This window comes from Lepisma saccharinum, chromosome 2 (genome assembly GCF_977018435.1).
Source record: "Lepisma saccharinum chromosome 2, izLepSacc3.1, whole genome shotgun sequence".
In the NCBI taxonomy this organism is placed as follows: domain Eukaryota; kingdom Metazoa; phylum Arthropoda; class Insecta; order Zygentoma; family Lepismatidae; genus Lepisma; species Lepisma saccharinum.
This window is the reverse complement of record NC_139230.1, coordinates 162275879-162301206: the sequence shown is the minus strand read 5'-3', so window position 1 is coordinate 162301206 and position 25328 is coordinate 162275879. Positions and strand designations below refer to the sequence as shown.

The 25328-nt window shown below is 38.0% G+C and overlaps 1 protein-coding gene across 2 annotated transcripts in view; it reads right to left on the bottom strand.

Moving 5' to 3' along the window:
* LOC145984552 (protein O-linked-mannose beta-1,2-N-acetylglucosaminyltransferase 1-like) overlaps positions 1–25328 on the bottom strand; it is an 86173-nt gene that overhangs the window by 22603 nt on the left and 38242 nt on the right. For both annotated transcript variants that reach the window (XM_083118200.1, XM_083118201.1), the window contains 4 exons: positions 23555–23710; positions 20313–20417; positions 15898–16170; positions 11618–11794 (listed from right to left, as the gene is read on the bottom strand). In XM_083118200.1, coding sequence (XP_082974326.1) covers positions 11618–11794; positions 15898–16170; positions 20313–20417; positions 23555–23710 — 711 coding nt within the window. The remainder of the gene's footprint in view (positions 1–11617; positions 11795–15897; positions 16171–20312; positions 20418–23554; positions 23711–25328) is intronic.

The window sequence follows — 25328 nt, the reverse complement described above, 5'->3', positions numbered from 1 at the left end:
GATACAGCAGTTACATTTTTGACGCACCGTTCCACAGCCTGGCTATGGCACGGCAGGTCAAAAAAGTCTACAGTTTTCCTAGGGAATCGTCTATTCCTGCTGTGATCTCTTCTAAGTCTTCATTGGTAAGTAAGTGTGCTGCTGGAGGCGATGTTATTTCTTCTTTTCCCCAGTGCACTAAATCTGTGTAATCTTTGGCATTAAAGTTAATCACTGGGGGTGCAAATTTTCTAATGGTGTTGTTTGGTTGGCTTTTTCTTGCTTCCGATCTTCTTCGCCGTGTTTTGACGCACATTTGGGCGACTGTCTGCCAAAATACCAACAAGTATGTTTTCTGAATGTCCCAGAAAGCATGATTTTGAAGACGTTCATAGAGAAAAGTCTTTAAATCGTTTGGTAAGTACTCCATTTTCTGTAATGTTAGCCACAGGTTTTTTGACGTGTCCTTGATAGTTCCATTGTATTTGATGTAAAACCACATGGGAGCGTAAACTTTAACGACAAATTCTGTCAATGTCTTAAGAGCAGGTGATGGATTTGACGTTGCTACATATAGTCGAAGGATGCGCCCTGCGAGAGTCAGCCATCGAGCATGGTGAATGGGCCCAGGAAGACACATCGCAAGATCATTTGGACAGACTCCACTGTTTGCAGCCTGCCACATTTTGTAGAGGTGTTTTGTAGAGGTAAGCCTGGTCTTTGCTGAGAACATCAACGTCAATATCAGGAAGAAGTGCTACAATTTTTTTCGAACTGGACGATGGGCTGGTCTTGGCAGGTAGACAAGCTCTTTCCTACGTCGCCATGAAATCCCTTCGGGCCGGATGTCTTGCCATCAATTTTCTCAAAAATGTGTCTTAGGGGCAGTTCGTTAGAATGCAATTGACACACAATCCATTGGAGAGGACGCTGGATATATTCTTCTAAACGCAGGATGATGCCAGTGTGCTTCCCCGTGTTCTTCCTCTCTCCGTCGGATCGTATGCACGACAATTCCGTCAAATCTATGCCTTCTTCGCAGAGAAAGTTCCAAATAGCGGCAGTTGTTCCTTCTGCGTCGGCTGTTTTGGGCGTAACATAGGTAAGGTAGAAGGAACCAGGTTCCTCGATGAGAGAAATGTGCTCTTCTTGACAAGTCCGTTGGTACGTTTTTCCAGTCTCTTCACATGTCTCGTTCACCAAAGTAGAATATTTCCTTCCATCGAAGTACAGCGACAATTTTTTTTTGTTTTGGGGACATTGTTGTTTTTGTAGTGTTTGTAGCGTTCGTGAGCGCTGTCGTGTGAAATTGTTTCTGTCTATAACAATGTTACTTTCTACTTTTGAGGTAGTGTTTTATATAGGTATATCACTCAGAAGACTTGGCGCCAAATGTGCAGCTACTCTGTCTGACACACCTCCCCTCTCACATGCACGCGAAAACGAACTCAGATTGACCCTGGTCTGACTACTTGTTCCTGAGTTAAACTTCTTCTTTTGCGGAATGAATTCTCCATCTTCATCATCGCCAGGTAAGTCTTCCTTGTCTTCGACATTTTCAGCTTCGTCCACTTGCCGCACTTCTGACGACGAACGCTCTTCTATACGTTTTTCTAAGCTAAGCTGCTCGGTTTCTTTCCATTTTATTTTTTCAGATTTCTTTTCGTTGTCGGGATGTCTTCTCTTCCAATGTACATTTTTTGGTCTGTTCTCTGGTCTTCTAAAAATTCCTTCTCCATTTCAGATATTTTGAGAGAGCATTTGCAGGCACTGTAGTTCACACACTTTTCATGGTAATTGTTGGATAGTCGATTAGTCGATGAACTAAGAGCTGCAGTTTACTTCCTTTCCTATTACCTTATCGTTTTTGGTAAATTTAAGTCGGTGGGGTCGAGTAATTATAGCGGGTTATTGCCTACCCAACATCCGTAACATTTCTGTATATTTGGCATTTTTTGACGAATTTTGGTGAACTAAGAAACCATTTTCCGTGATTCAAACACACTAAATCGTTAATATTAAGCAACATACAAGCAATATATGTAATTTTTTGCCATTAAATCACTTCAGAAACATCGAGAACCCATCAGGAAAAATTGCAAATTTTTGACATTTTTTCATAAAAATTTAAAATTTTGACTAAAAAGCGCAGCCTGAAGATATTATCCGATCAAGTTGGAATTTTATATGGGTTATAAGGACCATCAACCACAAACTTTAAGCACTAGCCGCAGACCGATTTCGAAAAAAACGGTTTTTCGATCCACCCTAATGGTCAGTGCCTTGGCATTCTTTGTAGATCTTCGGCATAGGAAACTCATGACTGCGACTCATTCCAGCCTAACAGTTTATTGCGAGTTAAATGTGCCTAAAAATATTTATATTGTAATATTTTCCCTTCAGTTACAGTGAATGTTGTGCTGTGTGTTGTTCCAGTGAATTTCATGTGCGCTATTCCTGGAATCTGTATGAAAAACATATGTTTAAAAATCACACTTAACAGTTGGCCACATCACTGCACTTCAATGGACTCAAAGGGAATGAATCCGCAGAACTCATTCCACGTCTTGTGGCACCCAGCTGACGGTGCTGGAAAAAGCGTATGTAAGTGCAGGAAATACTCTTCATCCAGGGCCTGACATCGAGAAGTTTTGAAAGACTGATTTAAACTCTACCGAGTGTAATAAACAAACATTCATTTTAATCCAGACCAATGTGTAATAATAGTTTGGTTGCAAAAGAGCATTAGAACTACTGTTGGCTTTGAGTCCTAGTTTCAAATGCTTTTTTCCTTGAAGTCCACTTTATACATAGATAGGCTAATCGCAATTGGACCTACAGTTGACAGTAGGAACCGAATCACTATGTGTCTCCACCGGGTATCAAACTCGAGACCCCTTCATTACAAGACGACGGTGTTACCACTATGCCATCCGAGAGGGCCTATCTTCAAATGAAGAGGGTGAATAGACTTGCAAGAAGGTCAACAGCGGAAACTGGAGATCAGAACTAATGGATATGAAGAACGCGAGAAATGTTTTTTTCTGAAGATGCTTTCTGCCCATTGAAATTAAGTTAATGGTCAACATTTTGTCTTCGCTCGTCTCAGAAGAGCAATAAGTGTCGCTAATTCCTCTGATATCTGGAAGGGAGTACAATAACTTTTCTTTTATCTTAAGAAACCCGCATCGTCACCTTCTGTTTTCTTTCAATTTATGTGTGTTAATTGTTTTCAACAATTCCGGTGTCTAGTGCTAGTGTCATTTTCAGCACTTCACCGAATTCTCTTCATGCTGCAGTGGCGTCACCATCACAAAACCTGTAACAATACACGATATCTGCGTATTCTGCATTTTTGAAAGCAACCATTTGACACTAAGTTCAGGAATTTACCCTTCGCTCCGCATGTCGTTGTCACAAGACTCTTATCAATTACAAGGCTATCTTTCCTAGGTGCTATGGTATTTCTTGCTTGTTGATAAATCTATCAACCTTTTTAAAGGGATGGAAATTGTTTTAAAAGAGTGTGAATAAGATAAAGTTTAGTTTCAGGAAATCACACTGCAGGCTAACTCCCCGCTAGTGTAGCACAGGGGGGTATAGTTTTCTAAAGAGGTAGCCGACAGATTAATAAGATATAAACCTGTTTCAGAATAATATAGGATGACCTTCTTTCCTTTCGATTTTTCAAATACGGTTTTTCTAAAGTAAATATTTTCACAATTGTCAGAAACAAAATCGTTGGAATTTTTACGACCTATGAAATTACATAATTACATAAACTTTTCATATTCCATCACTATACACAGAATTTATAATTTTCTCATTTTATGCATACATAAATGCGTTGAAAATTCCACAATATTATCAATTAAATTATTTGTAAGATACTTTTATTTCTGTTTAAACTGTAGATCCAGTCCCGATTACCCCATCTGAGCATAAAAAGAATGTTTAACAAGTTTTGACAAACTTCTGAATCGAGACCAAAACAAGAACAAGCACAAACAAGAACGAGAAGGATCTCTTCATACAGGAGACAAGCGGAGAATATAGAAACCTGTATTTCTGGCGAACTACTGTCAAACATCTATAATCTTGTTGAGATAGGAAACACACGTAGTCTCTCCCTCCCTTGGATAAAATCACAAGTCGCACCCCGTTGTAATGCCTAGGAAATATCATTGTTCCATTTCAACTAAGAACGATATCAAGATGAGTCGAGTTAAATAATATAATCAAACTATAATAAAATTATATAAATCAGGTGAATACACACGATATTCCTTAGGTTCGATGCTTTGCCAGTAGCTTTGTCAAGGGCACTGTGGTGCTTAGATTTGATCCATTTTGTTGTGATTTTTTCTGCATACTGGAGGTCCATTAATTGAAAGGAAAGCAAGTTTAAAAGTATCGCAAGTTCTAAATAATTTCTCTGATCAGTTAAGGATTTATAGCACTGAATCGGCTTTCACATTGAGCTGTAGATATTGGTATAATTTTGATTGTATGCATAAGGTCTTTGAGTGAGGTGGCAATGTGTTAGAGGTGTTTACCCAGCCACTTGGCAAGTAACAGCAATCGAAGCAGAACGGGCTGCTTACACACTGAGTCCTTAGGATTTGATTTTATTAACATTCATCCTCTCTTCGCGATTAGCCAAAGCTGGCATTAAAGTGAAGAAAATAATTCAATGGAATATACTCGTGGACGTGGAGCATAGAGTAAAGGTTATTCCATTATAAATAACTACTACGTCAAATGTTTTATCAGTCTTTCAAACTTGGGCCTCTCACGAGTCAATTGGGAACAATCCAGACTCAGTTTTTAAAGTGATTCAACAAACACAACTCTCAACAAGTGCTCGAACAGCATTAAAGGAAAGCTGCTCAACAAGGCACATTTTTTAGTTTTCGATAGATAACTACTTTGTGGAACACGCTCTAGAAGTCTGAGAAAATAACGAATGTATCTAAAAGACTGTAGATATGGTGTGGTACACATCCGCCACAAATTGCTTATGATATTTTTATGGGACTAAAATTAACTGAAATGAACTGGAACTTTATAAGTATGTTATATTTAATAATACCCTTAACATATCCAGTGAGTCCTTGGTTGGGATTTGTTGTGCATAAGCAGAGGTTGAGATGGCTCAAGACAGAGGGTGGGGAAATTTCTTCCACCCCCCCCCCCCCTTCAAATTTCACTCTGAATTAAAATGAATAGATGTGTGCTTGTTCTCGACTTTCATATCACAAACTTATGATTTTCCATTCCATTAAATTATAAATGAACCAAGAACGAGGTCTAGAGCTTTATGTTTCGGAATTGTTATTTGTTTTTCAAAGCTGCTTTTAAAAATAGCTGTAGATTCTAAAAAATAAAGAAATAAAAATTATTTATAGAAACTTTTGATTAAAAACAAAAAAAAAAACAACAGAAATTTGTGTGTGCTGTTCTAAAATTGAATTTTCCATGCTCCCTATACATATGGGTGCATAGAAATTCAATTTATATATATATATATATATACAGGGTGTCGCAAAATTCTTTCAACAACGCTTGGGAGCTGGTAGATATCATAAAAAACAAGTAACTTTTCCCTATAAAGTTTACCTCGAAAGCTCTTAGTTTCTGTGCTATAAGCGCTTAAAGTCTATCCTGTACGTATGCAACCCAACACAGCAAACGCTTGCTCTGACATAACTAGCAGGGGCACGTTGCAGGGTTGCCACTAGCGTTCCTCGTTAAGAGAGACGACTTCAAAACAACAACTTGGGAGTCTTGCCTGAGCAAAATCCAAAACATTAATGATACTTGCGATGTTGTAAGAAGGATTCAGAGTATTTATAAACTGACCAAAACAAATAATGGGCAGACTGAAATTCAAGATTACTCATTCTAAAATATCTCCATAATTGATTTGATTGATTTGGTTTATTTTAATTCACTTTTCTGCCACCTTTGGCTAATCGCGAAGATGAGGATGATATGATGAAATAACAAATGACATCAATGTCTAGACCAGGATTTAAACCCGAGACACCTGGCGCCGTAGCGAGCTGTGCTAACCACATCACCATGGAGTGTTTCGTATATCATGCAATATCAACAATTGCAAGGGACACGTGAGAGAGGGGAAATCTACGAACGAACAAATGTAAGCATGATGTGTTTGCTGCCTCTTTTCAAACACGCAGACTGTAATGTTATTACATTTTATTTATTAGAAATAAAGTGAACTAGCGCTATTGCAAATCGAGTTCATTATAAAAAGCAGGCTGAAAATAAACAAAAATCTCCGGCAGATGAATATTCTTGAGCCATTTCGGTGACTGAGTACGTTTAGTGATCAACAGATGATCCCTCTCTACCGAATGTTCCGGACACGAGTTTCGACCTGGACAAAAATGTCACTGAATCTTATGTCCTCGTATTTACTATTTGCCCGAAAGTGTAGGAAAATTACGTACAATGAGAATAATATAAATTCACACGAATTATTCCGGAAATTCATCTAGATGTCAGAATCTCGCTCGTTTGCTACAAAACGTTGTTTCCAGGGTGAACTAAAAGTTGACATTTTGGTGCCTTCCGAAAATATTACTCTTACATTTCAATGTTGATATCAAGTTGCTACAATGAATGATAAATATGTACAATTTATGACGTGTACTCAATGGTTTCCTTTTGATTATTTTTTTTTTCACGTTCCATGATAAGAATGCTAAGCAAAGACACAAAATGAGAAAACTAATTCGCACACATGAAAAGAGTGTAAATTACGAGGATTTCTCGTGATGTACCAATATCAAATGATATCGTGAAGTGCAGAAGAAACTAGTACAGGCAGTAAGTATGCACCGAACTCAATGTAATTTCTTTCAGTGAAATATTAATTTCTTCCTACAACTTCTTGAATAGAGCATTCAAGATTAACCAGTTTGAGTGGAGAGGGAGGGAGGGAGGGATGGGATGTTCCTAGTATTGCAAATAATCGTTGGAATTTTCTTGATACCAATTATTGAAACACATAATTTTTCTTACATGCATATCAGTTGTCGGTAAAATTTATAGGTTGCCACTGTTTTCTAAAATAAACTAGGGGTCTTGGGTTCGAATCCTGGATTGGGCATGTATGTTTGTGAATGTACATTCATCAATTTAATCATATCATCACTCATCACCATCTTCGTATATTAGCCAAAAGTGGCACAAACAGCTATGTTCAATAAAGCAAATCAATCAAGCAATGAATCAATCCATCATTAAATTAAAAGAGCCTCGCAATTATTTCGTTATGAGACAAACACGATTAGCAATAACGCTATTACAGATAGGAATAATTTTCAAATAAATTGTAATAACCCGGGTTCGAGTCCTGGTCGAGCCTGCATTTTTCGCTGAAAATTTCTACATTACGAGGCAGCAAACACATCATGCTTACATTTGTTCGTTTGTGGATTTCCCCTATATCACATGTCCCTTGCAATTCTTGATATTGCATGATGTACAAAACACTCCATGGTGATGTGGTTAGCACAGCTCGCTACGGCACCAGGTGTCTCGGGTTTAAATCCTGGTCTAGACATTGATGTCATTTGTTATTTCATCATATCATCCTCATCTTCGCGATTAGCCAAAGGTGGCAGAAAAGCGAATTAAAATAAACCAAATCAATCAATCAATTATGGAGATATTTTAGAATGAGTAATCTTGAATTTCAGTCTGCCCATTATTTGTTTTGGTCAGTTTATAAATACTGTGAATCCTTCTTACAACATCGCAAGTATCATTAATGTTTTGGATTTTGCTCAAGCAAGACTCCCAAGTTGTTGTTTTGAAGTCGTCTCTCTTAACGAGGAAGGCTAGTGGCAACCCTGTAACGCGCCCCTGCTAGTTATGTCAGAGCAAGCGTTTGCTGTGTTGGGTTGCATACGTACAGGATAGACTTTAAGCGCTTATAGCACAGAAACTAAGTGCTTTCGAGGTAAACTTTATAGGGAAAAGTTACTTGTTTTTATGATATCTACCAGCTCCCAAGCGTTGTTGAAAGAGTTTTGTGACACCCTGTATATATATATATATATATATATATATATATATATATATATATATATATAATGGATAAAAGCAAGGAGGGCCAAAAGGGCTAAGTAAAAATCAAATAAGGTAAAAGGAAACACTCACCGGACAGTAGGAAAATTCAAAATTTTCGCTAATTTATAGCATCATCGGTGTGAGAAGAAACAGAAGACGGAACCGGAAGTTGGGGTCCTGCAGAGTTGCCAGGTCCCCATTGAAGAAGAAGCGGTGCGTAGAACGAAAAAAACACTGTTTCGTCACCAGGCTCGTCGTAAACTGTGAGTGGGGAGGATGAGTTGGGAGGGAGGGCGGGAGGGTGGTGGGTGAGGGTTGGGCATTACTGGGTGGCCTTGTTCAGGCCAGGTGGAGTGGTTGCACTCATGGCCGATATATAGGCCCTTTCCCATCTTTTGCGAACAGAGGTGTTGGCTGGTTGGGGTAGGAGGTGGATGATCGCTACCCGGAAGCAGTCGTTGAAACTGATGTTGTGGTGGTTGGTGTGGACGGCGACAGTGAAGTCCAGGTTGTGGGTGGAGGAGCGGTGGTTATTGATGCGGAGGTTGAGGGCCGTTGATGTTTCCCCCAGGTAAAAATCACCACAGATGTTGCAGGTGAGGATGTAGATAAGGTTTGAGGCATGGCAGGTCCCTTTGGGATGGAGGGTAAATTTGCCAGTGGCCGTGTGCACCTGGAGGGTGTGAGAAGTGATGAGGATGGGACAGGTCTTGCACCTGGGTCGGTTGCATTTATGGGCAGGGGGGTGTTGGATGTGTGGTGAAGGAGTGTTGTGGACCAGGATGTTTTGGAGGTTAGGGGGGCGTTTGAAAACCACCCTGGGTTTGTCGGGAAATATGTTTTTGGTTTCGGGATCACTGTGGAGGATTGGGAGAAGAGAGTGCAGTGTGTGCCTGATTTTGTTGAGGTGGGGATGATATTGGGTGATGAGTGCAGGTGGGTTGGTGGCAGCAGGTTTCTTGGTGGTAGTGGTATGGGAGGCAGCTCGTGATATTTGCTTGGTGACCAGGATGGAGGGATATCCACGGTTAACCAGGGCCTGGTGTAGGCGGAGGTTATAATTCTGGCGGGAGGTGGGTGAAGTGTTAAGGCGCTGTCCCCTGAGGGCCAGAGAGAATGGAATTGCTTTTTTGGTGTGGAACGGGTGGGAGCTGGAGAAGTGTAGGTATTGCATGTGGTTGGTGGGTTTTATGTGGATGGAGGTAGTCAGGTGTCCTCCCTCGATGTGCACGTCCACATCCAGGAAGGTGATCTGGTTGGGGGAGTGTGTCCAGGTGAATTTTAGGGAACGGAAGTGGTTGAGTTGGTCCAGGAAGGCTGACAAGGATGGTTCTCCATGTGTCCAGAGCATGAAGATGTCGTCGATGAAGCGGAGCCAGAGGAGGGGTTGGAGGGGTTGGGTAGCCAAAAACTCTTGCTCAAGTTGGCCCATGAAGAGGTTTGCATAGGATGGGGCCATTCTGGTACCCATGGCTGTACCTCGGATCTGTAGGAAATTTTGGTTTTCAAAGGTGAAGTTGTTACAAGTGAGGACAAGGTGGGCTAGGTGGGTCAGGAAGTTGGTGCTGGGGTTGTGAGGTTTGGGTCTGCTATTGAGATAGAATTCTATTGAGCGGAGGCCATGGGAGTGAGGTATGTTGGTGTAGAGGGAAGTGACATCATGGTGGCAAGGATGGTATTTGGGGGCAATGGTGGGAGGGTGCTGATTTTCTGGAGGAAGTGGTTGGTGTCACGGAGGTAGGAGGGCAGAGCTTTCACAAGAGGCTGGAGATGGGAGTCAACAAAGGCTGAGATTCGTTCTGTAGGTGAGTTATAGCTGGACACAATGGGTCTGCCAGGGTTGCCAGGTTTGTGGATTTTGGGCAATAGATAGAAGGTGGGGGTGCGGGGATTGTCGGGTATTAACATGGCGGTGGTACGAGCTGTTAGGCCTTCAGGTGGGCCGCGGGTGTGGATGAAGTCCCGGATTTTGGTGAGGTGTTCGGCGGATAGGTCAGCTGTGGTGGGTTTGTAGGTGGAGGGGTCAGCCAGCTGGCGGTTGGCTTCCGCCAGGTAGTCTTGAGAGTTCAAGACCACCGTGGTGGACCCCTTGTCAGCTGGGAGGATTTTGATGTTGTGGTTGTTGCGGAGGTCTCTGAGAGCTTTCTGTTGGGGGGGATTGAGGTTAGGTTGGTTGTGAAAGTTATTTAAGAATGAGCTGTCAGAGGTGGTGGAAATGACGGCAGTGATGTATCTTTCCAAGGGGTGGTTGGTGGGCAGGGGGGGTGGATCTTGGGAGGAGGGGGGGCTAAATTGAAGGAGGCTCGGGTGGGTTTCACTGGTAGTAGTTTGGAGTGAGGGATTTTTGGCCCAGAAATGTTGCCATCGGAGGCTGCGAGCAAATGTGTGTATGTCAAAAAGTAGGCGGAATTGTTTGAGGGGAGTAGTGGGGGAGAAGGTGAAGCCTTTGGATAAAACAGCTATTTCATCAGTGCTCAGTTTATGGCTGGATAAATTGAGTACAGTCTGGTAATTTATTTTTAAATCCTACAACAAAGGGGACTGTGATAAAGTGAAAATGAGCTGAGACACATATTTTGTTTAAGAATTAAATTATTTTTGTTGGTTTGATTGACTGATTTCTTATATTATGAGCACTTCAGAACATAGGCTATTTTTGCCCATCACACAATATGGGGATAAGCCACTTAACTAAAAAAAAAAATTGAGGACAAGCCCCTAACAAGAAAATAAAATGCATGTTAAAAATTTCCTTACTCAAGTTTTGAAACTAATTCAACCATTCACTACTAAACCAGACTTAAAACTATAGTGTCTGTGTGGACTAAAAATCATCACACCTAGGCAAAGAGCTGAGGCTGAAAAGGGATACTCAGCACACACAAGGACTTGATTGATTGAAATAATTTTATTTGGTGTGTCAGCACTTAGGCTATTTGACCCATCACACTATATGGGGACCAGCACCTTATCATAACTAAGCACATCACGCTGCGATGCCAGGGGTCCCGGGTTCGAATCCTGGCCTGGGCATGGATGTTTGTGAGTGTACATTCATCAATTCCATCATATCATCACTCATTCCCATCTTTGCAAATTAGCCAAAAGTGGCACATAAAGCGAAGTAAAATAAACTAAATCAATCAATCAATTATCATAACTAAAATCAACACTCATCTCCGAGGACTAGAACATGGTGGCTACTCTAGGACCTTGATAAAATTCAAGTATAATTCCCGGTTTTCAAGGTTGGTGTAGACGGCGACAGTGAAGTCCAGGTTGTAGGTGGAGGTAGTGGTGGTTATTGATGCGGAGGTTGAGGGCCGTTGATGTTTCCCCTAGGTAAAAATCACCACAGATGTTGCAGGTGAGGATGTAGATAAGGTTTGAGGCATGGTAGGTCCCTTTGGGATGGAGGGTAAATTTGCCATGATGTATATGATGTATATGTGGAGCTTGAATTTTGAACCCCCCAATTGAAAAATGTTCCTGCTCCACTGTCATGGACAATAACAAAATATATACATACACTTACCATTTGGATTCCAAGCAGATACACCAAGCAATGTATGATCCTTTTCAACAATTGGTATCAACTGTGCCATGTAAAACATAAAGTCTGGTGACAATAATAAACCCTCCTCAAGAATTATCACATATTTTTTGTTGGGAAATCTTCCTCTAACAGCAGTTAAACCAAATTCCAATTTACCTGTAATAAACACAATAATAAGAATGTGGAATATTACAACATTAAACTATACTTGCTACAGAAACTTTGATCTGAATGTATATTACTAACGAACACAAAACACATACTAATGCTATCAAGGCATATATTTCAAATGGAATCTGAAGACATTGGAAATAACAGAATAGCATATTATATCAATGTGAGAATAGCAGAAGCATGTTTTTACACCTTATATACAGTATATTTTATCGTGTTCACCATTTCTTGATTCTTTTACATGTAAAGATATAATTGGACCAAAGAAATGTACAAAATCTTTATGCTCAAATGATACGTTTTTTCTTCCCCAATCATGTTTTTTTTAAATCCATGATACAATATTTTTTACATGTTAAACATGTGTCAAGGACTGAACAGATGTGCAATCTTCACAATAAATTGTCTTTGTTATATTCTAAAAGGAATATATTTTGTTTTCACACCATGATATAAAACTAAGTTGTGTGGGTGTAGGTTGCCTCAACTTGTTCAACTGTGTTCAGAACAGTACCCGTAGATCTATCATACAACCTTTTGGGACATCTATTGATTTTTTTTACGTTATTCAATCTTTCTGCATTTATTTCTACAACAATTCCATTCGAGCTGCTTCTATTAGCCCAGCAGAAGCATCATTCCTTATTCCTTCTGTATCAGTATTCAAACATCCCAAGTTGCCTAATTATTTTATGCTGAATGCAGAACAGAATAATAAAAACAAAAACTTCAACATAACAGCAACAGGATTCCCACACAAACTCCAAAATATTTTTCCTGAGTTGTCACAGTTTTTTCCAGAATTCTCTATATTTTTCAGAGTACTTCATACACAGTTCATTACTATTTTGAATTTATTCAAATGACCTGCTCCATTTCCCTCATATCCATACCATCCTCACTTCTGTTATAATAGTGGTACATATTACATTTTATTAGAGATGAGAGTTGAGTTGATTGATACCCTATTGGTATCAGCACATACAGGTTTATCTATTATGAGTAAAATTCCTGGTAATTTTACTGATTAGGTATATACGATTTAAATGGCCTGTAATTTAGTGCAAAATTTTGACATTTTTTTATTGTATATAAGAATGAAAACATAATTCATATGTCCTATTTTTTTTTACATATTTGAATATGTAAAAAATATGCATTTCCTTTTCAAAGGCAAAACCCATTGCAATCACTCAGTTGCTTACACTAATCAAAGAAGATTTGCAATTTTTTGCTTGATCATGAGAATATCAATTACAGGTATCAGCCTCTATCTTCAAAGTAGCTTGTGTAAGCAAGTTATTGCAGTTGTACTTATTATTGTCAGTGGGCAGAAGCATTGATTAATTAGAAGATTTTCCCTGAGATTTCCCTTTGCTATGTATTTCTCTTTACAGCTTCTTTGAAATTCCCAAATTTTCCAGGTATGTGATTTGTACTTCTTTTTTCTAATTTCCTGAGATTCCCAGGTTTCCCAAGTGTGTGGGAACCCTGAGCAAGGCTGACACAGATACAACTGGGCGAGCCAAAATAAATGGACACATTTGACACTTTTATTCAGCTGAGAAAACTGGAGGGGAAGACTGGCCCAATGTGCACTGTAGGACAATAGCATTTCAGTTGTTATGAAATGAAAGCATTGTGTTTGCCATGGCAGTTTAAAAAACAAGTCATTATTGACAATTTGTAGCTTGTTCTGACATATCAAAATTCATTGTGATGCCAGTGTCCCACCAAATTATGCTTACACGGTTTATAAAAGAAATAATTACTAGAAGAGTAATGTGTCATCACACCAGTAGCGGCTCGTGCCTAAAATAACAGGTGAAGAAGTATATTTATAGGCAATGAAAACAAATAGTAAGTGCCAGTGCCCCCCCCCCCCAATTTAAAACGCCTTTTTTGTCTTCATCCGTCCATCTGGAAAATGGTGTCTGCAACAAATTACACACTAAGTCATTTACTGGGTTCGTTGTAGAAACCACAGCTCAACACATGAACACAACACACGATAGGAAACGCGAAACACACACGCGGAACAAGATCTCGCGAGAACGCGAAGATTTTGCCACAAGCACTGGATGCGATGTTTTCTCCGACGAGAGAACTGATTCACGTAGAGGGCGACACCATGTTCAAGGCCAACGCTAGGTGACGTCACCGTTGCCATGACAACCGGCTAAGTCTTCCGCAACCTAGCGGTGTTTGCTCTTGGGTTGGGACGAACTCAATACGTGCGTAGCGCCGAGCGGCGTGTTATTTGAGTATTATCGTGTGCGTTCTGCTGGGAAATAGTTTAATTTAATAAGCAAATGAAAAATGTCAATATTAATTTGAAAATTAGGTGAAAACATCTGCACTTGTTGCACTTGGCCAGCCGCCACTGCATCACACAGCTTGCAAAACAGTTCTGTGCAATCCAGGCAATGCCTGACATCATTCCCTGAAATCCAGGCAATGTCTGACATCATTCCATGTCTCAGCAGTGCAAAACTTTGTGACTCCCAAGGTTAATGAGTTCAGACCTGCCAAGCTGTGGTGACAACAGGATAGTGCTACAGACCACACTGTCAGAGTGTCTATGTAATCATTAGAGACCGGATGTTAGGCAAAATGCCTATTCTTCCCTGTTCGAGATATGATGAAAACAAGTGTTGCGAAGGCCAGGGGGCAGGGATTAGCTTCATTTAAAGGCAATTTAATTTTGCCTATTTTGCCTATTTCATACGATATTGCCTATATTATTCCATAAATGCCAGATATTGCCTATTTTAGGCATTTTCTTTAAAATTGGGACATGACTGAACTCTGTGCATACAATTTCCTGTTCCCAGGATTAGTTTCCGATGCTTCCAAGAAATTTAAAAATAACAGTTAGCGAGTTATTGCAGCTAATAAGGACTTGGACAAATTAAGGGCAATTCAACAAGTTCTGGAAGGTGAAAATATACAAACTGAGTTAGATTCACATGTTCTCGCGTGCTTTAAGTATGCTCCGGTAACATCTGTGGAGGTTGAAAGATCTTTTTCAATTCTAAAAAATGTGTTGTCCGATCGCAGACATAACTTGTCCGTTGATCACCTGAAGAAATACCTTGTTGTGATGTGCAACCACAATTAGTGCTTCTTATTCAGAGACTGCCAAACCGTACAGTACAAAATTGAAATGCATTTAAACAGATTTTTAGTTCGAACTGCTGTGTGGAATATATAGTGTAAATTTTTTAACTGAAATAACCTTCTGTGCAGTGATAAAGTGTATATTTAAATAATTTGCATACTGGCTGGAAGTAGCCAACGATTTCTTTTGTCAGACTATTGTGTGTAGCCATTATACAATGGAAAACTTTGGGCTGACGTAACTCCTGTTTGCAGTGATTTATTAATTACAATATTGGACTGCTGTCTCTCTCTAATGATGAGGTCCTGGTTTATTTTAAGCAACTATAAAGAATAAACAGGTATGTTTCTATATATTTTCAATGCCTATATCTTTTTGTATGTCTATCTTCATTATTTTGAGTTAAATTTAATTGCCTTTTTATTGCCTATTTTACTGCCTATTTTGAAAATTATAAGTGCTTATTTGCCTGCCTATTTTATATGTGTTTAGTGCCTAAACATCCGGTCTCTAGTAATCATGTAGATGTATCAAAACCATTCACTCCCAACATCATGATATTACTACATGACCAGCAAATTCACTCATAGTGTGTTTTTCCCTCTATGGGGTTGTCTCAAAAGTAAGTGTTCACAAGCTGTCAGAAAATGTCACTATAATAAATCAATAAATTGAAGGAGAAATCTATGCAGTTCCCCATACATGCTGCTCAGGATACTGTATGTGCTGCAAGGCAAAGTAGGGGAGTACACACAAAAAGGCTGCACACATCTCAAGCATGTGGTTTATAAAACCTGAACTGAAGATGGTCATGTGCTAAATGGTACTGGCTGTACATTGTGTATGTTTCATCAGTAAGTATGTTTTGATTGTAGCTCTTTGAAATATGTCTACTTCTTATGGCTCATCCTTTACATAAACATCTGTTTAAAATGGTTAATAAATGACCACACTTAGTACTCACTTTGTGCACTTCCATCAACTGGCTCTTCATATGGCAAACTCTGGAAATTAAAAAGTTCAACTAGTGCTGCCACTTCATACTGTTGTTTAGAATGTAGTACAAGTACACTTGGAGGATTAACTCCCGGCTGACGGACTAATGTTTCTAATGTTAGGAGCAGTGAGGACGATGATGATCCAGCAACCACTATGACAGGTGTAGAATATGCCTGATTTCCTATGAGGCTTCTATTTGTAAGTAAGGCAGGCATTATTGGTTCATGTTGTAATTCAGCTGAAATAATATAAAAAATTACATTGTATTAAAGATTAAAGAGTGGGTATGGATCAGAGGCGAAGATATAGTACAAGCAATGACAGAAACTGCTTGCATTATTTGAATATCATTTAATGTACTTAATGTTTTAGCCTTATTTCGTTTCCATTGCACTCGATTTCGCGAAAAATTACGGCCGCAAACTCCTTCAGCAGCTCTGTAGCAAGCACCAGCCTCAATGCTTGCGGCTGCTCTGCGGGAAAATAACGCACCCGAAGGAGTCACATGGCGAAGCGTGAAATTCGAGTGGAACCCGTCCACAACGCTTATACCAAAAGCTCTGCTTGCTGAGCTTGCGTGATTCCCGAAAATAGCCGAGCTCAACCGAAAGCAGAAGGATATATTGCCACCAAAAACTATGAGTAAAGAATTTGTGTCTTCATGAACACGTAAACAAGATAGCGAATATAAAAATAATTCTTAGTCATAAAATAACTAAAATAAGTTATTATCATTGTTCTAAATTCCATATATATATATATATCATTTTATATTACAATTTATTTTAGATTTCGCGAATTGTAAAACGCGTAAAAAAATGGATATTGGGAGTTCGGGCGAGATGGTAAAGGGCGGGGGTTTGTGTTTCACCCCCGTGAAGAGTTTCCCCAGGGAGGGAGGGAAGATTCGACGGACCTTGGTCTGCACCATGTGTCCAGCTCGGTCCAGCTCAAATTACGTCAAAAGTGTTGACCGTTACCAGTGTTTGCAACTGCCAAATTATTTACACAGTAATTCAAGTGAGCTGTTTCACAAATTTTACAAACACATTCAATAAATTGACTGCTTTTGAATAAAACTTGGGGTGAAAATAATGGTATCTAAAAAGAACTCTCTACTGATATTTACACAGCACAATTAAATCGTATACATTGTACACATTATGAACACAAGAACATGTTTTAAGTTTTATTATTATGACACAAGTGGTGCTCCCAGGATTGTTTGTAGTAGTCTCCTCATTTTGTCATCTTTTCCTGCCTTTGACTTTCCTTTTCTTAGGAATACTGGGCCAAAGGGGGGCCAACCCTCCCCCGGCCCCGGCCCCGCCTCTGTATGAAACTTTATTACTTAAATATTATGTATATACTCTTTCTGCTGTAATGATTCTGATTCCACCATTTAATTTCTATCTCCATACTGATATATCTTTCCTTCCCATGAGGGATAAAATTAAGGAAATAGGTTGGTATCACTTTCGGTCGTTTCAGAGATTTCCAAAGTGATCTTGCGTGGATGCTTTCCAGTTGTGGAAAGAGCATGGGAGTGTCTTCACGTTTTGAGAACCTTGAGGCCCTAAGATTTGTTGAATTGTTCGATAGCGGGAAATTTCCTATATATGCAAAGGAGTTTGGAATTTATTGTGGTGAGTACATCGTCTATTCATGTGTTTCTTTGGTTTGAAATGAAATTTTTAAAGTGTGTGTTTAACTTTTTATTTTAATGTTTGACTCCGAATGCGATTTTTAGGGTGCCCACAAATCCTAAATTACAATCAGGCAGTGTAAATTAAATAAATGAGTTATTTTACCTAAATCCGTTTGGTCACCGTTTGCCGACATTAAAAAATAATGAACAAATAAAAGTACTAATAAATAAATGAGAAATTACGTACCCCTTTAGTCGTATGCGGAAAGTTCGCATATGTAAGACGTTTACTACCATACGAATAACGTTATCTGGAATTTCGAAAGTAAATGTGACGTTTGAGGATCATATGGTTTATTTTTAGAACCGTCACTTTATTATGATATTTTGTCAAATCCAGCGACCGGGCCAATGAGGCTATAAACCTTTAATCCCTCTCTTGGCGTGCCATTGTACTACATGTTTTGTTGTACTGAAACATTGCTTGCCTCCTTCGTAAGACTACGCTTCGCTACTGGTATGGATATCTACATAGTTCCAAGTTTAAGATCTTTACTTAGCAGTTAGTGAATGGTACAACCACACTCTATTTTAATCTCAATCTGGTTTCATTTGGCACTATTGGACAAACTATAAAGGGCTCATTCTATCTCAAGTCAGGCATGGGGTTGACCATTATGCATTTTCTTGAAAAAATCTGTGTGATAGGGAGTACAGACATACATTGAAAGCTGAAATATTTTTTTTTCCCTGTAGTATAAGATGATATAGTTACAGGCCTGTAAGGAAGTGAGTATTTTGGAAATAATATGAAAACTACCCCTTCATACACATTTGCAACTCACCTGCCTGATTTGAAATGGAATGCATCAAAGGCAATCAATATTTAACCACTGTGAGAGGAAGCATCCACATTGAAGTGCAAGTTACATGCAACATATGTCATTTGGAAATGAATGAGTGAGTTACTTAGTCAGCGAGTTAGTTTCTGCCACCTTTTATTTACAATTGAAGATTTTCCAGTGTTTGGTGATTGTTTCCTACATAAATAACCTCCATGCCAGAGTGGTTACCCCAGTGCACTATGATGCCAGAGGTCCTGGGTTCAAATCCCAGCCAGGGCATGGGTGTTCTTTATGAGTGTCCCTTCATCACTTTCATCATATCATCACTCATTCTCACTGTTGCGATTAACCAAAAGTGGCAGAAAGGCAAGGCTAAATAGCAAAAATCAAATCAACTCAACTGTAAAAACAATATATACAGTGAAAGCTTGATTTTACATTTTTCAGGGGACCAAGCTGAAAAATTTAAACTGCAGAAAAATGTAAACTTGAGGAAAATTTTAGTACATTTTGCTATGTTGGGACAATCAAGATTGAATGTATAATGTGGGAAAATATAAAATCCGGAAATGTAAAATCTGAGTTCCACTGTATATCAAATGGGACACATCTCATCATCACCTTCTGAATTAATTTCATCAACTGTTCCATTTACAATCACATTACTGTTGATATTGCATTACCGTATTTACACGTGTATAGTGCACGTGCGTGTATAATTCGCACCCTAGTTTTTGATGGGTAAAAGTTATAAAAAATTATATCTCGTATATATAATGCACAGTACAATCCAGTTTCAAGAAATGGCTTTCTTAGTTGTAGGTCATAAAGCTGTTACTATGCTGATCAAGAGTGAATAACATCATACCTATTCAATGAGTCACCTGTTGCAATGTCGACCAAGAGGAGAATATCCTCTTGTGTAAACAATAAGTCTCCAACCCATGCCACCTCCCCCCTCTCCCTCCACTGTGTTTAGTATCTCAAAGCTTTCACTCTTTAACCACCTTATTTATTCTGTAATAGTAGAAAGCGAGATCAAAATTATGTTTTGGATTTGCAGTGCTCAGGAATTTATTTTCTATTATTTCTCACCCAACAAATACTGATGATATGCATCCCATGTGACGGAAGATGCATGCTCGAATTCCGCCAGAGTTGCCTGGCTTTTCTTGGTGTCACAGAACATTACATTACAAAAGTGAAAAATCGTGTGAAATGGCCTTCAAACTTTTATACGTGGTTTTGCTCATTCCTTCTTTACTTTGTCTAAAAGAACTTCAAAATATATATATACTTTTTCCATGACTAATGTAACATTTATACGAGGCACATTCAGGACCTTCAAACTAGCAGTTAGCAGCACAAGATTTCTTCCATTAAGGAATTTATACACTCCATATATATATATATATATATATTATTATTTGGCCAGTAATACATTTTAATTATTATTTTCTTTTTCCTTATCTTTTTTTTCATCCAAAGCACCATAGAAATCAGAATGTTCCTTCATTTGGTGATGAACTTATTTCAACCACATTTCACATTAGTGTCGTTATCTTGAATGGAATACTATTGCCATATTCAGAATCTGCAGGATTTAAGTTTTACAACGATATATAACATGATAGGGTTCTGTAAACCTAAAAATCAATGAAATTGTCCCAAAATCATGGAATGACCCTGTACGGTTTCATGTTGGCTGTCTGAAATATTCCGTGCATAATACACACCACAGTTTTTAGGGAGCAAAAATTTTGAAAAAAATGTGTGCATTATACATGAGTAAATACGGTATATAGTATTTCAATTCTTTTGTTTAGACCCCAATAAAGAGTGACTGATGTTGCTATTAACAAATTTGAAAAAAATAAAGTAACATACCATCACAGAAACTATTGTAGTCACTTGAAGTGAACTTTCTGCAGAAGGCTGTACGCTGTAAATTTTCTCTTGGAAATGGATCTGGTGATACCATTTGCCCTGTGACTGGAAGAAATAAACATAAATAACACTGAACAAAACCACCAAAACATGGATAACAACATCACAAACGGAATACTGATAGAGTAATATTTAATCCTGAATCTTACATCCTAAACCCAAAAACAAATGCATAGAATTTGAGATTTATGCACTTATGCAAACAAGAAATACACACAGGTTGCTCTCATTTCCATTCATAATAAATATAATGATAATAATATGTTTATCATCTCCTTTACTTCCCGAACTTTCTACGACCAAAGAAAAAGCAAATGAGTCTGGTAGCACATAATACAATAAAATTTAGTGTTTCATGGGAGATTTCTGTAATATTTATTGACACAAGTATGTAAAGTTACACACCATTATAAAGCTATGACATTTCTAGATTTAACTGACTGTAAGTTAGGTTTCCTGATGTAGGCACACTTGAGTGAATTACATCACACTCCAAATCCTTGTGCTTAAAGTAGACTTCCTTATATTTTTCTTAAATACTGAACAGAATTAAATGTTGTTTTTAAAACTGTTTAACAGAACTGAAAACATACCATAAAAATATATTTTGAATGTAACTCAGTACACAAGAGAACTTTTGAAAATGTTGCTACAATGAACTTTTCAGGATCAAAAGTGGTATACAAAATGGCATTTTGGTGCTAAAATGGTGAATATAACCCTAAATTTGATTATAAAAACTAAACTTATTACACAAAATAAACACCTCCCTTCTAATAGCACATTTATGAAGTTATCAGTGTGTTAATTTTATTCCTGTGTAAAGGAAACATTTACAGCAGAATTAATAAATTTTCCACGATAATCGCAACTTCAAAAAGTGTCGCGTCAGTAAATAAACTGTAAATTTCATGTTTAAGAGTATATTTTGCATTTTGCAGTTCATTTCACATCATTTCATGAAAAAAAAACATGGTAGAAAATGCACCTCACGCCTTTCAAAAACATGAAAAATTAACATTATAATGCATTATTTCAAATTTCTCATTTCCATCAAAAACAAAATATGCATGCCTCTAGTTATAACCAAGAACATCCCCATCCAAGTCGGGAACAGCTATAGCTATCTACAGTGAGTTTCTAACATCCCCGAAGTCTGACTTTAAAAATTCATTGTTGAGCAACAATGCAATTTTTTTAGAAACTGTTGCTTGTGATTGTTTGTTGGTGTTGTTGGAACATACAAATCAACACTAGATGACAATGAACAACGATGCATGTGCAGTAGGCAGCAAGAATGAAAGCCAGATGTCCAGTTGAAAATGCGCACAGTTCACCATGAGTCTTACATGGGAGCAGAGGGTTGCTGTTTTGGAAGCTTACTTTCAAGTTAAATCATACAAACGATGTATAGAGATCTTTCATAGGAGATATCCCAACGCTCATTCACCTGGAAAAACAACAGTGTATGATTGGTTTTGCGAAACAGGAAACGTTGAAGTCAAGGAGCGGACAACCATAAATTTTCACAGAAGACTTTCTTGTGGATGTTGGTGAAACATTGCAGAACTCCCCTAGGAAGTCTCTGAGGCGGCTTTCACAAGAGGTAGGAAAATCTTTGTCATCTTGTCATAGGGCTGCAAAACGTCTGAAGTTCCGAGCATACAATGTGTGAGTAGTTCAAGAGCTACGCCCGTTTGATTTCAAGAAATGCAGAAATTATTGCCAGTGTTCAACAGATTTACGTGGAACAATGTGATCAACAAACTGAACAAAACATTTTTCAGTGACGAGGCTTGGTTCCATTTGTGTGGATATGTGAATAGTCAGAATACTCTGATATGGGCTACAGAAAATCCTCATACATTACATGAAGTTCCACTTCATTCTGAAAAAGTGGGAGTATGGTGTGCAATTTCAAGGAGAAGAATTGTGGGTCCAATTTTTTTTCAACACGACTGTTGATTCAGAAGTGTATGGTAACATCATCACTCAATTTGTAGCTTTGCTTGAGGAAGACGAATGTTACTGTTGGTTCCAACAGGATGGAGCAACGAGCCATACATCAAATGAGTCAATGGAGATGCTCGGACATTTCATTGGGGATCGATTGATATCGAAAAATTTGTGGTCACCTTGCTCGCCAGACTTAAACCCTCCAGACTTTTATTTGTGGGGCTATATTAAGAACACAGTGTACAAAAACAATCCAAGGACAATCCAGGACCTACAGGAGAATATAACCAGATCAGTGAGCGACATCCCGGTCACAACACTGCACAAAGTGGCTTCCAATATGTGTCGTCGTGTTAACTTGTGCCTAGAAGTTGATGGTAAACATTTTCAACATCTTCTCTAAATGTTAAACTTTGTTGTTCATCCTTATGTAAGAACAAACTGTAGTCACATGTAAATATTTTCATGTTATAATAATTGAAATGTGAAGATTTTATAATTGTTTATCATTTTCTTAAATTGGAGTTCGGGGACTTTAGAAACACACTGTACAACAGCTCTAGCTATCTATCAAAATTTCCAGTTTCTTGAAATGCTTGCAGGTGAAATGATATGCCATGTTTTGTCTTGATTCCCACAAGAATTCCAAAATGTGCCTTTTTGGCCACTCACTTATACAAACATGCCTAAATAAAGTATTTTCCCACTTTTTGTTAAAAAATTGCCTACAAACATACAAAATTACATCTACCAGATGCTTAGTCTTTTGAGAAAATCTTAAGATATGAATCTGCTTAGACAACTAGACTCAAAATCAAATTGTAAGTCCCTTGAAGTTTATTCAACACTGACTTCTATATGGCAAATAGAAAAATTTCCAAATAGCAAGATACTGGTCACAAATGCATAGTCTGATGAGAATAAAACCCACTTTCCACATGTTTGAAGCAAAAATAATTAGGAAATAACACTTCTTACACATGAAGAGGGAATGTTTTTTTTATTATTGCATAGTGTACTTGAAGATCAACATTTTGCAACACATATTTGCCAACTTTATAAAATGTAATTTCACAATAAAATCAATTCTGAATCTGGGGCATCAATGGTGGTTAACAACAATTAACACAGATTTATTTAATTGTCTTGGAACTTACGTACCCTTTAGCAGAAACCAAATAATAAATTTAAAAATAAAAAATTATATACCACAATTAAAAACTTACTCTTTTTAGGAATGCAAAATCTTTCATTAATGACTTCTGCCCATCTACTGTTCTTGGCAAAATTTAACTTCTCATATGGGGTAAATCCTTGGATACCTTTCTGTGTAATCATGTACCACTGGGAGCGAAAGTGAAGGTTTTGGACTTTTCCACTACCTAAGAAAAAAGGAAAATTTCTTAGGCATGGCTCAAGCAAAAAAAATCTATGCACTTTGCACATAACAAATGTACTTTTCAAGGTTTTATTTGCAAAATAGAACAAACAAGACATTTATAAAAGCAGCATTTGTTTATGAAATAATATACACAAAACAAGCAGTTTTCAAACTGATGGATTGTTTGTCAGCATGCATTCTAAATATCTGAATGTAAATTTTGTAAACATAAACACAGTTGAATCTATTATTTAGTTCTGAAATAAATACTTTCATGAGCATGTTAAAAATGCAGTCATTAAATTTACTGGGTAGATTTCCCACATTGTATGCAAAGGATTTACAACTTATAAGTGGCACATATTTTGTTACAATTAATCTAAAGAGGTAGATAAGAGTTATGATTCTAAAAAATACAAAAAAGTGGCAAATAATGACAAGTAACTACAATATTTTATTTGCTGTAATGCTTGCAAAAATTCTGCAGGTTTAATTTCTATAGTTAACTTATTGGAAATAAAGGGTGTCCCAAAAATAATGCACGATTTAAATTGCACCCCATTTTTTTTCCGTTGGTTTGGCAATGCTGTCTGAAGTACATGTTGTAGTAATCACATTCCAGTTAGTAGCAAGTTAGTCGTGATGGAAAAATACACAATGCAGGAGTGCATAACTATCGTGAAAACATATTACAAATATGAAGAGTGTTGTGCTGAAACCATGCGCAAATTACGTGGTATGTTTGGGTAGAAAAATGAACCAAACAGAACGGCTGTAAAAAGTGGTTCAAAAGTTTGAACAAACAGGTTCGTTCGGTGATGGACGACAAAAGAACTGGCCGGCCTCATGGTGGAATGACAAACAGGTGGATGCACGCGCATGGCTCTCAGCAATACGTCACAGCTCTGACGTCAACATAGTGGCCACAGCCAGGAGAGGGGGTGCTTTTCAGAGGGTAACAAGTGGAGTTTCCGGGTTTGTTCTTTTCTGTAGACCATTGAACTGGTGTTTCTTTTTTGTTGTCTTCGTTTCACTTCTAGTGAGAAGAATCTAAGTGCATTGCGAAAGAAAATATGCCTAACTGTGCCTTTTACAGCTGTAGCAATCATTACAAAAAGACAAAAGGAACGAATATCAAGTATTTTGGGTTTCCTGTTAAAAAAGAAGAATTTTGTTACGAATGGGTATTCGCTTACAGGCGGAAGAACAAAATAAACAATTTTATATATCCCTCTCTTTATATATATATATATATATATATATATATATATATATAAACACACACACACACACACACACACACATACATATAATATATATGTGCATGTATTGTGTGCTTTCACGTATCACATTTTACGTTGCTTTTCTGCCTACTTGGGCTGCTCAACACAAATACTCTTACCCAGTTCAGGATTTGAACCCGGTAACTTCCGTGGCAATATCGCGAGTCAAGAACCCGGCGCCCTCAGTCACCGAAGCGACTCACGTATATATGCAGTCTTAGGTGTATGTATATTTACGTAAATGTATTATACGTACTATACATATGTGTATATATAGGGTTATTAATGCAGTCTGTGTTATATGCTCTTTCGTGCCTCAAATTTATTTCTAAGTTC